The following is a 14,990-nucleotide window of genomic DNA, read 5'->3' on the forward strand; positions in this document are numbered from 1 at the left end:
CACTCCATGCTGTTGAATTCCGAACCTGTTGAATTATGTGTGCAATGCTAGCAACCAGAAATTAAGATGTGTGGCTGTCTTTTGCCTGAGGAAAGATTTCTGTGTCACACAGACGCTTGCTCGTTTTCTGGCGCACACATACAAAAGTTTTCCACAATGCTTTCAGGGTCTCAAATTGCAGATTACACACACTGCATTATTGAACGCTGTAAAACTGAGATCATAAACGTCCCTACATTATTTACTAGTTTCTGGCTCCCCAGAGGATTTTTAGGTACATGTAAAACACAAAGAAAGCTTCATGTTTAAGCCTTGTCTCTCTTCCCCCCGGATTTTTGTGAGCAGGAGGCTTAAACGAAATCAAGGAACGCCCTCGAGACCTAGCCTCCCAGCTTGCTCTTCTCAGTTTCAATCATTCAGCACTAGAGCATCAGTTCATTTGAGCGTGTACAGAGTGCTATTCCGAGTAGTCACATACAACCCTCACCTCTTAAGGGTTTTCGAGCCAGAAAGGATTCCAGGTCAGAAAGGGGACTCCCAACTCCCTCTCCCCCGTGTCTTTAACAAATACACAGCAGGCAGGAATTCAGCAGGTCCAGCCAAGTGGCCAGAGGTGGGGTGAGGTGATCTCATAGGTAAACTGGTCCCAAGGGCTTTAGATACTAATAGGAACCCCTGACCATTAGGTCCAGTCGTGGCCGACTCTGGGGTTGCGGCGTTCATCTCGCTTTACTGGCCGAGGGAGCCGGCGTACAGCTTCCGGGTCATGTGGCCAGCATGACTAAGCCGCTTCTGGCGAACCAGAGCAGCGCACGGAAACACTGTTTACCTTCCTGCCGGAGTGGTACCTATTTATCTACTTGCACTGTGTGCTTTCAAACTGATAGGTGGGCAGGAGCAGGGACCGAGCAACGGGAGCTCACCCCGTCACAGGGATTCGAACTGCCAACCTTCTGATCGGCAAGTCCTAGGTTCTGTGGTTTAACCCACAGCGCCACCCGCGTCCCTTTAGATACTAATAGTAGCACCTAAAACCTGGCCCGGTAGAAAATTGTAACCAAGGTAGATCTCTGAACACAGGTGTTATATGCTGACAAGGCATATATCACTATTAGAAACCCTCTTCCTCAGCTGATCTGGAGAAAAGTACTCGGAACCACCATCTCGTCCTTGCAGCCCCCCAGCAACGCTTTTTCCCTTCTGAGGAATTAATCCTCGGCCTGTGTGTATTCTCCTCAGTTATTGCAAAACAGGGCCTGTAGGTTGTGCCACTGCTATTATCCCCATAGGGCAAGGAGGGGCCTGATTGACAGCAATTGCCCTAAGCAAGGCCACCTAGAAAGCTGGTTGCAGAGGTGCAAACTTGTTGATGCATGCACTTTTTATTAATTTTGCAAAAAGAAAGAAACAACAACCCACACGATAATTCCCCAGATTTACAGCAAGGGTAAGGAACCAAGGGCACTGTGATTGCTATCTCTCTTCACAGGCCCAGCAACACAGAGTTGCAAAGATACTGGCCAATGATCTCCAATGTCAAGTCTTTTCATTCTCAGAAACTCCCTGGTGGTGGTGGTTTGGCTCAGACAGCGGCTAGCCAGGGAGGGGGGTCCTTTCCAGTCAGGGGTGCCAACTTGGCCCTGCGGCCATGAGTGCCTGGGGTCGTGGGTGCCATGCAAGCCCGCATGGCCCTGAAATTTGTGGGTGCCTGGCCCCTTCATGGGGAATTTTGTGGGTGCTGGGCCACCCACAACCCCGGGGAGTTGGCACCAATGTTTCCATCTCACCATCTTACCAGATGCACTCCCGGTTTGCAGCCTCCTCTTACCCAGAGTTTAGAGAAAAAGTTGGTTAGTTTTAAGAGCACAGGAGCCAAGACCAGGAAGACATTTGGCGTCCCTGAGCAGAACAGGCTGAGTTGGGGCAGGCGAGTGCCCCTGGATATTCCTTGGAAAAAACCAGGGAGAAGAGCGAATGAGTTAAAAGCAAAAAGGGCGTGTGGGGAGTCAAGGGAGTAAGGAAGGATGTCTGACCAAGAAGGCAGGAAGGAACTGCTCCAATTAGCAGCTTATGAGTCTTCCAGAGACTGAGAGAGTCCCTGCGGAAGAGGTGCAAAAGATGGGAGAGTCCAATACACTTTTGGGAAGGCGTGTAAAGTCGTGGCGGCTGGCCTCGGCATAGACAGATCCAGCTCTGGAATCCACGTTTTATCCCACCCCTGTTCTAACCACAGGAAGGCTAGGTGGGACCTCAGAACAAGTTCACACATGCATGAAGGTCATAACCTCCCTTTGAAGTCCTTTTTTTTTATAAAATATTTATTAAAGGTTTTAAACAATATAACACCATACACATACACAATCCAAGAACAATAAAAGACACCATCACCAAAATAAGAAAATGCATACAAGATAATAAAAAAATCATATAAAAGACATACAACATAGTTAGATTTCATAGACCGAATTTCCATAACCCTCTTTTCTGACTCCCTCACATCCCCCTTTCCTGTGTTCCCTCTTAGAAAATCATGTTCAGCAATGCTTCACCTTCTCTCAAAACTTGTTTTAAATTGTAAATTTCAACTATTATGTCTCCAATTTTACCCTTTGTTATCAAATATTTAAATATTTAAGCTTGACATAATATTATTCTAGTCTCACCTTTGTTCTTATAGTTGAGTTATTTTCATACTCCTTTCCGCTAAGTTACTAACACCATGTTGTCTTTATATCCTGCATCATTCTAGCATTCATACAGTTTACAATACTTTTGCAAATAGTCCTTAAATTTCTTCCAGTCCTCTTCCACTGTCTCTTCTCCCAGGTCTCGGATTCTGCCAGTCATTTCTGCCAATTCCATGTAGTCAATCAGTTGCATCTGCCATTCTTCCAGAGTGGGCAAATCTTCTGTCTTCCAGTACTTTGCGATGAGTATTCTTGCTGCTGTTGTCGCATACATAAAGAAAATTCTGTCCTTCTTTAGCACCCTCTGGCCGACAATGCCCAAAAGGAAGGCCTCTGGTTTCTTGAGGAAGGTATATTTAAATACCTTTTTTAGTTCATTATAGATCATTTCCCAGAAGGCCTTAACCTTTGGGCACGTCCACCAAAGGTGAAAGAATGTTCCTTCAGTTTCTTTGCATTTCCAACACTTATTTTCTGGCAAATGATATATTTTTGCAAGCTTGACTGGGGTCATGTACCACCTGGTCATGTACCACCTGAAGTCCTAACAGGCAGTTGACTGTGGTGCCCCAAAGCAGGAGAGATAGGTCATTTCTAACCTGTGATGGGCAATCATGTTTTGACTGCTCTGGTCCTCCTTTGATATGGCAAGAACCAAAGCGCTGGGGTGGGAACTCCTTGCAAAGCAGGGGTGGGGAAGGGCATGCCCCAGGGCCCTCCAGGACTCCCTATGTGGCCCTCAGGCCATGGCACTTCCTCAGAGTATAGCAGCCCTCAGTGGCGCTGCTCTGGCCTCTCCTGAAATGCTTTCGACTGGCTAGAATGTGCCCGGGAACTGCGGCAATGCCTAATGGAGGACAGAGAGGGGCTGTCTCAAAATCTGCCTTTTGCATGGTTGGAAAGTCACTGACTGTAGAAAGGCATCCATTGCCCCAAACATTTTCCCCCCTCCAGCCTCTTAAAGGTTGCTCAGGTTGAAAAAATGGTCCCCTACTTCTGCTGTGAAGATTTCTGGCCGTCTGTGTGCTTGACTGACTCCAGCTCCCATCAGGCTCAGACAGCACTGCCAATAGCAAGAGATGATGGGAACTGGAGTCCAACAATCTCAAGTGGCCTGTAGTTCCCTCACCCATTCCATCTCCTACAGCAGGCATGACCACTCTTGGTCCTCCAGCTGTTTTGGAACTACGATTCCCATCATCCCTGACCACTGGTCCTGTTAGCTAGGGATGATGGGAGTTGTAGTCCCCAAACAGCTGGAGGACCAAGTTTGGCCATGCCTGTACTACAGCACACTGAGAGTCCAGGCTGCTTAACCCTGTCCCCTCCAGGGTCTTCCGTTCATAACCTCCTCTGGTTGCCTTTTCTTTATCTCCCTCACTCCCCCAATGGATGGGGAAAGAGCTGGGGAAGATTTTGAGCAGGGACCATTGCCAGAATTTAACAGCAGGCATGTCTCCCCGACAGACGTCGACTCAAACCGGCAGCCTCCTGTAACTGGGGCTTTCCCTTGCATTAAGAGTAGCAGTGAGACACAGCGTTTAGACTAGTGTCAGACTCTTAAGAGACCAGGATTCAAATTCCCACTCAGCCGTGAAGCTCAAATGGCGATCTTGTGCCAGTCAGCCTAACCTACCTCACAGGGGATTAAATGAGGAGGGGGAGATTTCCTTGGAGACGGAAGTGAGACAGAAATGCAAGGCAAGGCAAGAATGGGGCAGGCTCTTGCAGCCGCCAAATGTCACTGTCTACCAGGCTCCTACAGAACATGGCTGGGCATTTCCAAGCCAATGCATCCCCTACGCTTCCCCTCCCAGTCCCGGCTTACGTTTTCTCCTTTGTTCAGGTCTCTGCAGGCAAATCCCTGCTTCCTGAGAAGGAACCTTGGCAGCTGTTCAGACCGGCAGCAGCAACAGGAGCTGCCAAAGGCCTCTGGAAAGGGGGAAAAAAGTTTCCTCCTTCTGTTTCTGTGGGTTCCTGGGCTCTCAATCCTGCACTTTGCCCAGCCTGGCCACGTCCTTAGCTTGCACCAAGGCAAACCACTAGCAGAAAGGAACCTCTGGAGCTCTGGGAGGTGTGGAGCTCCTCTCTTCCCAGTTTTCTTTCTGCTGGAAGAAATCTCACCCTCCTTTCATTGCTGCTTCCTTCTGTAATAAACAAAATCTGCCCTTATTCCCTTATGGGATACACAAGAGCCCTTGTAGAGCCCTTTGTAGGTTCTCTATCGGTAGGAAAAAATAACAGAGGACAACCAGAGAATATTGAGAAGCAAAGCAGCTAGTAAGCTCGATCTTTATTCAACTATTGTAACAGGGTGCCCCCTCACAGACAGGAGAAAGGAGGAGGAACCCCTAATAAAAGTGTGCCTGCCCTTATATATAAGACATTTAAAATTGCCCACCCTCGAGTCCAAGACCACCCCCAGAAGCATCATACATACATCACAGAAGGGGTGTAGCCCAAGACCACCCCCCAGACACATCATAACTACATCACAGAAAAGGCGGTCTACAACAGAAATCTGAGTGCGTTGTTTATTTCCTGTCTGGCAGGTTACCTGTTTAATGGTCACTTGATTGGATTGCGTGGGGAGCCTGGCCAGTCTTTTGTAATGATAGATACTTCGTTCCTGAGCCAGGTCACAGGCTCACACCCTATTCATATCTTAAATGTGCCCTTAAGACAGGATTTGTGAGGAAAGAGACAATGGGGAGGTTTCCCAATTTGACCTTGCAGAGAAATATTTGAGGTCAATTTCTTCAGGACTTTTTTTCTGTGGGGTTTCAGACACGTGATTTATATATTTATGTACGTGTTTGCTTGGTACATTTATGAACATTTATTACATATCGAAGACCTTAAAATTCTTATAACACTTCCTTAGGTTTCTTTCAGCTTTCTGTTGCTCACCCCCAAAGCAAGTTTCACCAATCTCTGCCTATGGTGACCTTCCCTCTTTGTCAGTAGTGTAATGGTGAATTCAGAAGGGCAGGGTTCCTTCCCACCAGTCCCAGCCATGCCTCCGTCTAAGATTATACAATGATCTTATTATTGCTTGGAATAGCTCAGTCAGCAGAGCACAAGATTCTTAATCGAGGGTCGTGGATTCAAGTTCCAAGCTAGGCAAAAGATTCCTGTATTGCAGGGAGTTGGATTAGACAAGTAATTTCCAACTGTAGAATTCTATGGTTCTATGAACCTTTTTACACTTGTACTCCTCCCATTCGAATATTTAAGACAAATGCTTCCAGCTGAGAAGAGCCACTGGAGAGAGCCAGCGTGGTGTAGTGGTTAAGAGCGGTAGTCACGTAATCTGGGTAACCGGGTTCGCGTCTCCGCTCCTCCACATGCAGCTGCTGGGTGACCTTGGGCCAGTCACACTTCTGTGAAGTCTCTCAGCCCCACTCACCTCACAGAGTGTTTGTTGTGGGGGAGGAAGGGAAAGGAGAATGTTAGCCGCTTTGAGACTCCTTAAAGGGAGTGAAAGGCGGGATATCAAATCCAAACTCTTCTTCTTCTTCTTCTTCTTCTTCTTCTTCTTCTTCTTCTTCTTCTTCTTCTTCTTCTGGCTGGTGCCAAATTTCCAATGGACCACTTAGCACCTGCCTGTTACTGAGATTATTGCAAGCAGCACTCAACCAAGTTGGGTCCTTGTCTAATTGAGCAACCTTTCTTGGCAACACCTGCCCCATGACTTAGTGCCATGCTAGGTAAAGATTCACCTGTAAAGCTTCAGCTTGTGGGATGAGGTGCTACTGAAGTCAAAGCAGGGACTTTGCTTTTCGCCTGAGCTCTGCAAGTGCAGCTTTTTCCTGATTGAAGTGAAGAGTGTTTGAGGACCGGGACATTTTCAGGGAAACCAAAATGCTTGTTTACAAAGCTACTGTACTAACAACCTGACTGTATGCTTGTCAAACACTGACCACTTATAAATGCCATCTCCAACTCCTCAAAAGATTCCATCAATTGTGTCTCCACAAAAAATTTACATATCACTTGGGAAGACTAATGCCAGTGTCCTGGAAGAAGCAAAGATCACCAGTGTTGAAGCAATAATTCTTCAACTTCAACTTCGTTGGACTGGTCAAGTTGTGCAGATGCCTGATTATCGTCTTCCAAAGCAACTACAGTGGTACCTCGGGTTACATACGCTTCAGGTTACAGACTCCGCTAACCCAGAAATATTACCTCGGGTTAAGAACTTTGCTTCAGGATAAGAACAGAAATCGTGCTCTGGCGGCTCAGCAGCAGGAGGAGGCCCCATTAGCTAAAGTGGTGCTTCAGGTTAAGAATGGACCTCCGGAATGAATTAAGTACTTAACCTGAGGTACCACTGTACTCTATTCTGAACTTAAAAATGGAAAGCGTAGTGCTGGTGGTCAGCAAAAGAAGTTCAAAGACTCTCTCAAGGCAAATCTAAAAAAAAATGTAGTATAAACACCGACAACTGGGAAACACTGGCCTGCGAGCGCTCTAATTGGAGAACAGCCTTGACCAAAGGTGTCATGGGCTTTGAAGACACTCGAACTCAGGACGCAAGGGAGAAACGTGCTAAGAGGAAGGCACGCTTGGCAAATCCACACCGTGATCAACTCCCGCCCGGAAACCAATGTCTCCACTGTGGAAGGATGTGTGGATCCAGAATTGGCCTCCACAGTCACTTACGGACTCACTGTTAAAACCGTGTTTATGGGAGACAATCTTACTCGGCTACAAGGGATCGCCAAAGATAGAGAGAAATAGAAGAGACACACCGAATGCACATTTGAAGCCCACAATTTCCCCCAAAGAATCCTGGGAATTGTAGTTTTCCCCTCCCAGAGCTACAGTTCCCAGCACTCTTAACAAACCACAGTTCCTGGGATTCTTTGATATTGGGGGGGGGGGAGAAGAGTCATGTGCTTTAAAAGTAGGGATCTGCCCTACTAAAGGAGGATCTCTTAACAAATATCAAGCGTCCCTCATTCCACTGCTCAAGAGATCTCAAGCCTGCGCTTTCGGCTTTTTCCACAACAGCAATGCATCGTGGGAATCCAGGGCCAAAAATAAGCAGGCCACATAAGGCAGAAGGTCAAACCCGACCACGAGCACCTTGCAGGGAGAAGAACAAAACAAAACATAAACTCGGTCCCACTCCCAGCTGAAGTTTCCTTCAGGAAGGAAGCCTTAACATCTCCAAAGCCAATGCCAACAGAATTTTTTGCTCCGTCCACAACTAGGGGCGACTCCAAATGGTACGTCCCAGATGAGAGAGGTTGCATTTTTTTTAAAAATCCAGTTTAAAAGAGGGACTTTAGAGGAAGGGGCACAAGGTCTGCAGGGAGAAGAAACGAACGCGGAAGCCAAACTGAGGTTACAATATTTTTTATTTGCTAATGTACAGTGTAACCCAGTTGGGGGGGGGGGCAGCAGGTAACAGAGACATCCGAAGGGATGGGGAGTGAGAAGCTGGAGCTATGGCAGGAGCTGAGAGAGGGGTGGCAGGTGGCTGCGTTTGCCAACTGACCTACTCCTGCGTGGTTTTTGCAGTAAACATAAGTCTGTGGGTGGATGGGGTGGAGAATGGCAGGCGAAACTTTTCATAGCAGTCTTACCTGCTAGCAGCTTGCAGATCAAACAGCTGTGGAAGGTAGAGTCAGGTACAGTGGTGCCCCGCAAGACGAATGCCTCGCAAGACGGAAAACTCGCTAGACGAAAGAGTTTTCTGTTTTGGAGGTGCTTCGCAAAACAAATCTCCTATGGGCTTGCTTCACAAGACAACAATGTCTTGCGAGTTTCTGCTGGGTTTTTTTTCCTTTCCCCCCCTTTTTCTAAGCCGCTAAGCCGCTTATCAGCTGATCCGATCAGCAGATAAGTCGCTAAAAGCAGCTAAAAGCCGCTAATAGTGCTAATAGCGCTAAGCCGCTTATCAGCTGATCCGATCAGCAGGTAAGCCGCTAAAAGCCTCTAAAAGCCGCTAATAGCGCTAATCCTTCAATGGGCTTGCTTCGCAAGACGGAAAAAACCGCTAGACGAAGAGAATCACAGAACGGATTCTTTTCGTCTTGCGAGGCACCACTGTATCTGTTTCATTTTTTTGTTTGTTTAAAAGGTGGCAAAACCTAAAAACAGCAGCAGGCACAAGTAAAAAGTGGTCATGAAACAAAGAGGGGTGTAACGAGGGGGCAGTCTGGGCTAGTGGGCTGTGTTTAAGAGCGACACAACCCCATCCCTCGCTAGGAAAATGTGGGCAAGGGCATGAAGAAGGGGTCGCCAAGGAGTCTTGCAGCTGCCATACTGGGAGGGGAGTTATGGAAAAAGCCCACCTTCGTTTCTTGCAAGGATGGTTAAAGCTCAGTAGCCAGAATACTGCCCTCATTGCTGCCTTCTCCCACACCTCCACCCTGGGCTCTGCCATAGCTCATCAGCCTCACCTTGCTCTCTAAGATGCAACACCATTAAATACACTACATTTTTTAAAAAAGCCCCACGTCTCGCCACACACACACACCCACCCAAAACAGAGCCAGTGTCTCGACAAGACAGTGCAAGAGACAGAGAAAGGACACGAGCCGTCGGGGGGTCAGGAGAGAGTAGGAAGACTAGAACCCCAAAAGGCTTGTCCCGTACAGACCGATAATAGATGCCATTTTTTAAAACAACAGCAACAGCAACAACACACACAACCCAATGCATTTCAATGAAGAAAATCAGGACGCACCCTGTAGGCAGGGGTGGTGAACGACGAGAGCTTGGACGGAGACGAAATGGCAGTGGCTGCCTAGTGGTAAGACTCAGGTGTTTAGGGGCAGGTTGCCCATTCTCCAGCTGCCGTGGTTTTTTTCATCGTGCGTGGAAAATCGTTAAGGCAGGGTGAGGCTGTAGCCCTCCAAGGCCCATCATCCCTGGCTGGAGATGATGGGAGCTGAAATCCCAGGGGACCACTCACTCTTGTCAGAAGCGGTGTGTGGATGTGTACACAGAGAAGGGACCGCAGGCGCAGATTTGCTGCTGAATCTGCGAGAAAGATGGCGTCCGTCGAAAGCCGCCTAGAAGCCACACTATCTCTGGTGGCAAGGCCCCGCCGTCAAACCCCTGCAGGACGTAAGGTTGCCTTTAGGGATGGGAGCATTTTGCATAGGGAGACGCAGAGAGGGAGGGAAGCGCTCTCCAACAGCCAGCCTCCGGGAACAGAGATTTTAAAAAAGCAAGACCCTGACGCAACTGATTGGGAACCTGTGAGCCTATTCCGCATTGGGGGGGTGTGTTTGCTGGCATGCTTTATCTGGCACCAGCATGCTGCAAGGTTGCCAGCCGTGTAACTACGGCAGGGGAACAAGCACACCCAAACCGGCCTGGGCTGCTGCAACGGAGTATTGATCTGCAGGAGTAATCTGCAAGCAAAGCTTTTCTTCTATTTCTTTTTCATGGCGTGGTGCCCTAAATGTCCTCCTTTGCTTGTTGCTGCAAACCAAACGGTTGTTTAAAAGGGGTAGCTGCAGAGGCCTGGTTCCAGAGGTTGGCTGTTCTAATATGCCCATCAGCTGGCTTGTGAATGTGCTAGAAAATATACTTACGAACTGGAAATGTATGTGGGTGGCAGCTGTTTTTATTATGGGGGTGAGCACACACGTGTGTCTGTGTGTCTGTGTGTAGGCACACATGCATAAGGCTTCCATAAAACCACACAGCAGAGTAATTGTGGCAAAAGGCTCTCCCTCTAGCAAGTGATAACGAGGCTTTCAAATTCTACGACTAAGTGATAACGAGGCTTTCAAATTCTACTACTGTCAGTGACATATTCGCTGCATTTCAAAAAAAAATGTATGGAGCAGAGAGATTTTCTCTGTAGGGCGAAGCTTGCTCTTATCTATGCAGATCAGCTGTGTCAAGCCAAGAATCCAGAACTAAAAACAGGAGGGTGGTTGAGCAAGGAGGACGGCAGAGTCAGAGATCCTTGCTTGCACTCATTAAGAGAAGGGAAATTGTTTTCTTAACTGATGGGATTTCTACTTCAGGCCAGCAGTTTAACTAGAATAAACACCTCTTTGTGAGATTGTACACATTCCTAAATGAAAGCTGAACCTTGGCTGGCTGAAGATGGACTCTCTTAAAGCTGGGTATCGAACTAGTTTTACTGCTGACTTCCAAGGAACGAACTCCCCAGGTAGTTCCTGCAGTCAGGCCACCAAAAAAAGATTTGGTTTTCAAGCGGCCTTAGAAGTCCTCTTTCAAAAATTGCCCCTCCGCTCTTCAATTTTGTACTAAAACACCACAGTCAGAAAATTAAAAACAAGTAACTGATTAGCCAAACCCAACGCTTTCCTGTATTTTGAGGTTTGGTGCCAGAAAATGTGTGTGTGTGTGTGTGTGTGTGTGTGAAGAACAACCCTATGAATCTGAAGGGGACAAAAACAGGCAGAAGCTGTGGAAGGAATCACAACTTGAAAGGAAATAAAAAGAGATGCCATGTGTTTGTCAACCTAGATAAAAGCGTGACAGCATGATCTACTCAGAAGCAAGCATTATTGAGATAAATGGAGCTTAGTATATACAGAATTGCAGCTTGAGCGATATCACTTCATCAGACAGTTTCTGTGCTGATAAATGCATAGGATGCTGTTTGTGCCATTATTGTGGAAAGGACTTCGGGGCTGTCTAGTAGAAATTAATACTCAGCTACGATGCCCACACGTAATTTGCAAAGCCTTGGGTGCATAAACACACAAGAACATGTTAATGTATGGACAGAACACATTCACATGCATGTGGGGAGCATGTCAACTTTGCAAGTCTTCGCACGACTTCCCGACAAGCACGCTCAACGGGTGTGGGGGTGTGGATGCGCGGCGTAACAAGGGTGTGCCTGTATGTGTTCACTCACATTGCATGCTTCACATGGAGGATAAAGAAGTGTTTGCAGGAATATAGGTGTCCACATATCTTTGCCCAACGGCGAAAGACAGACACTGCTAGCCTGGTCACCTATGGCGAGCAAGAATCGCCTCCAAGCGACTAAGCAGGATGGGGGTGGGGGTGGGAAGGTTTACAAAAAGCGGGTCCTTTCAGACCACAAGTGGCTAACAGTCGTGTGCCAGAAGAAAGGGGCCAGTCAGCTTGTGTGAATTTTCTTCCAAGGCCGTGTTTAGGACGTAAGTGCACGTGTGGGCTTGGTTCAGGTGTGCAAGTCAGCAAGAGGCAAACCGGTGTGTGGAGAGACAGAGGCCTGTGTGTCGATGGCACGTCTACTCACGCCAGAGGGGTCTGGGCAAGTGTCAGTTTCTTCAAAAATAATTACAAGAACAATAATAACAATCAGGCGTTTCAAGGAGGAAGAAGTAGTAGCGGCAGCACAACCCCCTCACCTCACCCCATTTGCACAAAATAAAAGAAGTCCAGATGCAAGGAAGGAGGCTCCCCTGCCCTTCGGGAAGGAAGGGCCCCGGAGGGACCGGGTTCCCTTCGCACAGTCCAGCCCTGGCGTCCTCTTTGCCCCGTGGTTTGTGTGGTACAGAGCAGGCAGGAGGCAGATCCTCCGGAAGAAGGCAACTCCAGGCTTGCTCTCAGCACTGCAGGGAGACAGGATTGGAAAGAGAGGGAGAATGAAACAGGGAGTCTGCGCCCCCGACTTTCCCCTCAGCTCCAGCCCCCAGCCTTCTCCCTATGGGACCCATTGCACTCCTGCCACAGAGACACGGGCTGTAACCGTGCGTTTGAAAGCACATCCCCGCACCAAGGAAATCCTGGAAACGGTAGCTTAGCCCTCGCTGTGTTACAATTCCCAGTAGCAAACCACCGTTTCCAGGATTCTCGGGGGGCAGAATATGTTTTCATGGAATCACAGAGCTGGAAGGGATCCCCTCAGGACAAACTAGCCCAAGCCTCCGCAATGCAGGAATCGTTTGCCCAGCGTGGGGCTCAAAGTTTTTGTTTTTTTTGAAAAGTTTTTATTGTTAAAATAATTCAGCATTAATACACACACACTGCGAATATACAAACATACAATCCTTAAAAATGTTCAAATATACCTACACTCAATCCCACAGATAATTCCTTTTCCCATCACCATCCACCACCCCTCACCCCACTTTTGTGTTAGGGGCTCAAAGTTTTAAATGTGCTTTAAATAGATGTACGCAGCCCTGTTCCTCAGAGCAGGCCCCAGAAACGCTTCTTCTTTGCCCCAGGTCTGCAAAAGGAGTGGGAAACTGCCTTTGTGGAGCTACGATTCCTGGCACCCTCAAGAAACAGGGAGAATCCCTTGCCCCAAGCTCAGTGAGAGCAGGGTTACCGCCGTCCGCCTTCTCCTCCGTTCCTCACCTCATTTGCCCCACCGCCACCGCCGCCCCCAGGGCTCAAGAGCCCCGTCTGCTCGTTCCGTTTGTCCGTCTTCATCTCCACCACGGTGTCGTCAGGGTTCCCTTCCTTGGGGGTCCTGGCGAGAGGAGGAAACAGATATATCTGAGCGCCGCATTCCAGGAACAGGTGGCCAAGAAAGCCAACAGGGTACGGTTACGTCCAGCCTCTCCCCGAACCCACCCCACCCGGCACAACTCCCCAGTCCTTCATCCATTTATGGCTCTGCAGCCTAGGGAAGGCTGGCAAAGATTTACATATAAAAAATTTACATAGATCTATCTATCTATCTATCTATCTATCTATCTATCTAGGGCCACCTTGGAAGGTAGCCCATCTAAGGGAAGGGAAATTCTGATCCTAAACCTCCACTGTCTTACAGGATATCTTGAGGAGGAGGAGGAGGAGGAGGAGGAGGAGGAGGAGGAGGAGGAGGAGAAGAAGAAGAAGAAGAAGAAGAAGAAGAAGAAGAAGAAGAAGAAGAAGAAGAAGAAGAAGAAGAATGGGAGTAGTAGTAGTAGTTTGGACTTGATATCCCACCTTTCACTCCCCTTAAGGAGTCTCAAAGCAGCTAACAATCTCCTTTTCCCTTCCTCCCCCACAACAAACACTCTGTGAGGTGAATGAGGCTGAGAGACTTGAGAGAAGTGTGACTGGCCCAAGGTCACCCAGCAGCTGCATGTGGAAGAGAGGGGAAGCGAACTCAGTTCCCCAGATTACAAGTCCACCGCTCTTAATCACTACACCACACTGGCTAGGAAAGGGCTAAACAGTAAACCCTACACAAATCTGGAGTGGAAACCCTAAGGTGGTTGGATGGAGTCTTGTACGCCTCCTTCCAGCAACTCCTGCAGCTCAGCTGGTGCCCAGAGTCTTGCTCTGCTTTCCTTTGGAGCACATCAAGCGAGGCCGAGGGGGGTGTGGTGGTCATATCATCGGGGCAGACCAGGACCTCCATGAACGCTTGCACCCTGGAGAGGTCTCACTTGGGTGCTGCTAATGCAATGCTTTCATGTCACCCCTGGAGGACCCCTCTGTTGCCTCTCAAGACAGACAGACGCCAACAAAACACCCACATATACAGAACCAGGGGCCACTGGTTCGTCTACATTTAATTGTGCATGAGGATAAAGTGAACCAGATTTGCATCAACCTCTGAGCTGGCAGGTAGGTTTTTTAAAAAAGTGTGGCACCGTTTTGACTTAGCAAGAGTGAAGGGCTGTAGCATAAGAAGAAGAAGAAGAGTTTGGATTTGATATCCCGCCTTTCACTCCCTTTAAGGAGTCTCAAAGCGGCTAACATTCTCCTTTCCCTTCCTCCCCCACAACAAACACTCTGTGAGGTGAGTGGGGCTGAGAGACTTCCGAGAAGTGTGACTGGCCCAAGGTCACCCAGCAGCTGCATGTGGAGGAGCGAGGAATCGAACCCGGTTCCCCAGATTACGTGACTACCGCTCTTAACCACTACACCACACTGGCTAAGCCTTCTCCCCTTCCTCTGATCAGCCATGATGGAAAGAATAATGGAAGAATGGCAGAGGTCTTTAACCTCCTCCTCCCCAGCACTTCACACAACACACAGAACAAGGAGCAGCAGAGGGGTTTGCCAGACACCGCTCAATGCATGCGTGTAACTAAGGCGCAAACAATGGCAGATGAGGAGCTCCGGAGGCCAGAATGCTTGGCGTGTCGTTGCCTCTGTGGATCCTGCCGCCTGAGCCGGTCACCATGGATGGGCCGGCCCTGCTACTAGACATTGAAGGCCTTGTGGCTAGTCCCTACCAGTGCCGAGCCCTGCAGAGGCGGAAGGGGCTGTAGGATACATGCAGTTTGAGCAGCCCACAAGGCCTTACCGGTATGGTACGTGGTATGCCCCGCTGAGGACCTTAAGGTCCACAAATGACAACATTTTGGAGGTCCCAAGTCGCAAGGTGGTTAGATTGGTCTCAACTAGGGCCAGGGCCTTTTT

General features: G+C 48.5%; 1 protein-coding gene and 2 long non-coding RNA genes across 4 annotated transcripts in view; 2 read left to right on the forward strand and 1 right to left on the reverse strand.

The window, feature by feature from the left end:
- The first annotated feature begins 3,295 nt into the window (after nt 1–3,295).
- LOC310712746 lies at nt 3,296–5,939 on the forward strand. The gene is made up of 3 exons (XR_014528978.1): nt 3,296–5,139; nt 5,191–5,501; nt 5,583–5,939. It is a non-coding gene; the product is annotated as an uncharacterized lncRNA (long non-coding RNA).
- A 2,811-nt stretch (nt 5,940–8,750) lies between these two features.
- Nucleotides 8,751–11,131, forward strand: LOC310712739. Its single transcript, XR_014528968.1, has 2 exons — nt 8,751–10,404; nt 10,437–11,131. It is a non-coding gene; the product is annotated as an uncharacterized lncRNA (long non-coding RNA).
- BCAM (basal cell adhesion molecule (Lutheran blood group)) overlaps nt 11,122–14,990 on the reverse strand; it is a 62,582-nt gene continuing 58,713 nt past the window's right edge. For both annotated transcript variants that reach the window (XM_083515880.1, XM_083515879.1), the window contains exons 15-16: nt 12,987–13,101; nt 11,122–12,235 (exon numbers count right to left, since the gene is read on the reverse strand). In XM_083515880.1, coding sequence (XP_083372006.1) covers nt 12,230–12,235; nt 12,987–13,101 — 121 coding nt within the window. In that variant the 3' untranslated portion in view covers nt 11,122–12,229. The remainder of the gene's footprint in view (nt 12,236–12,986; nt 13,102–14,990) is intronic.

Source organism: Podarcis liolepis, assembly GCF_965112155.1.
Source record: "Podarcis liolepis genome assembly, chromosome: 7".
NCBI lineage: Eukaryota > Metazoa > Chordata > Lepidosauria > Squamata > Lacertidae > Podarcis > Podarcis liolepis.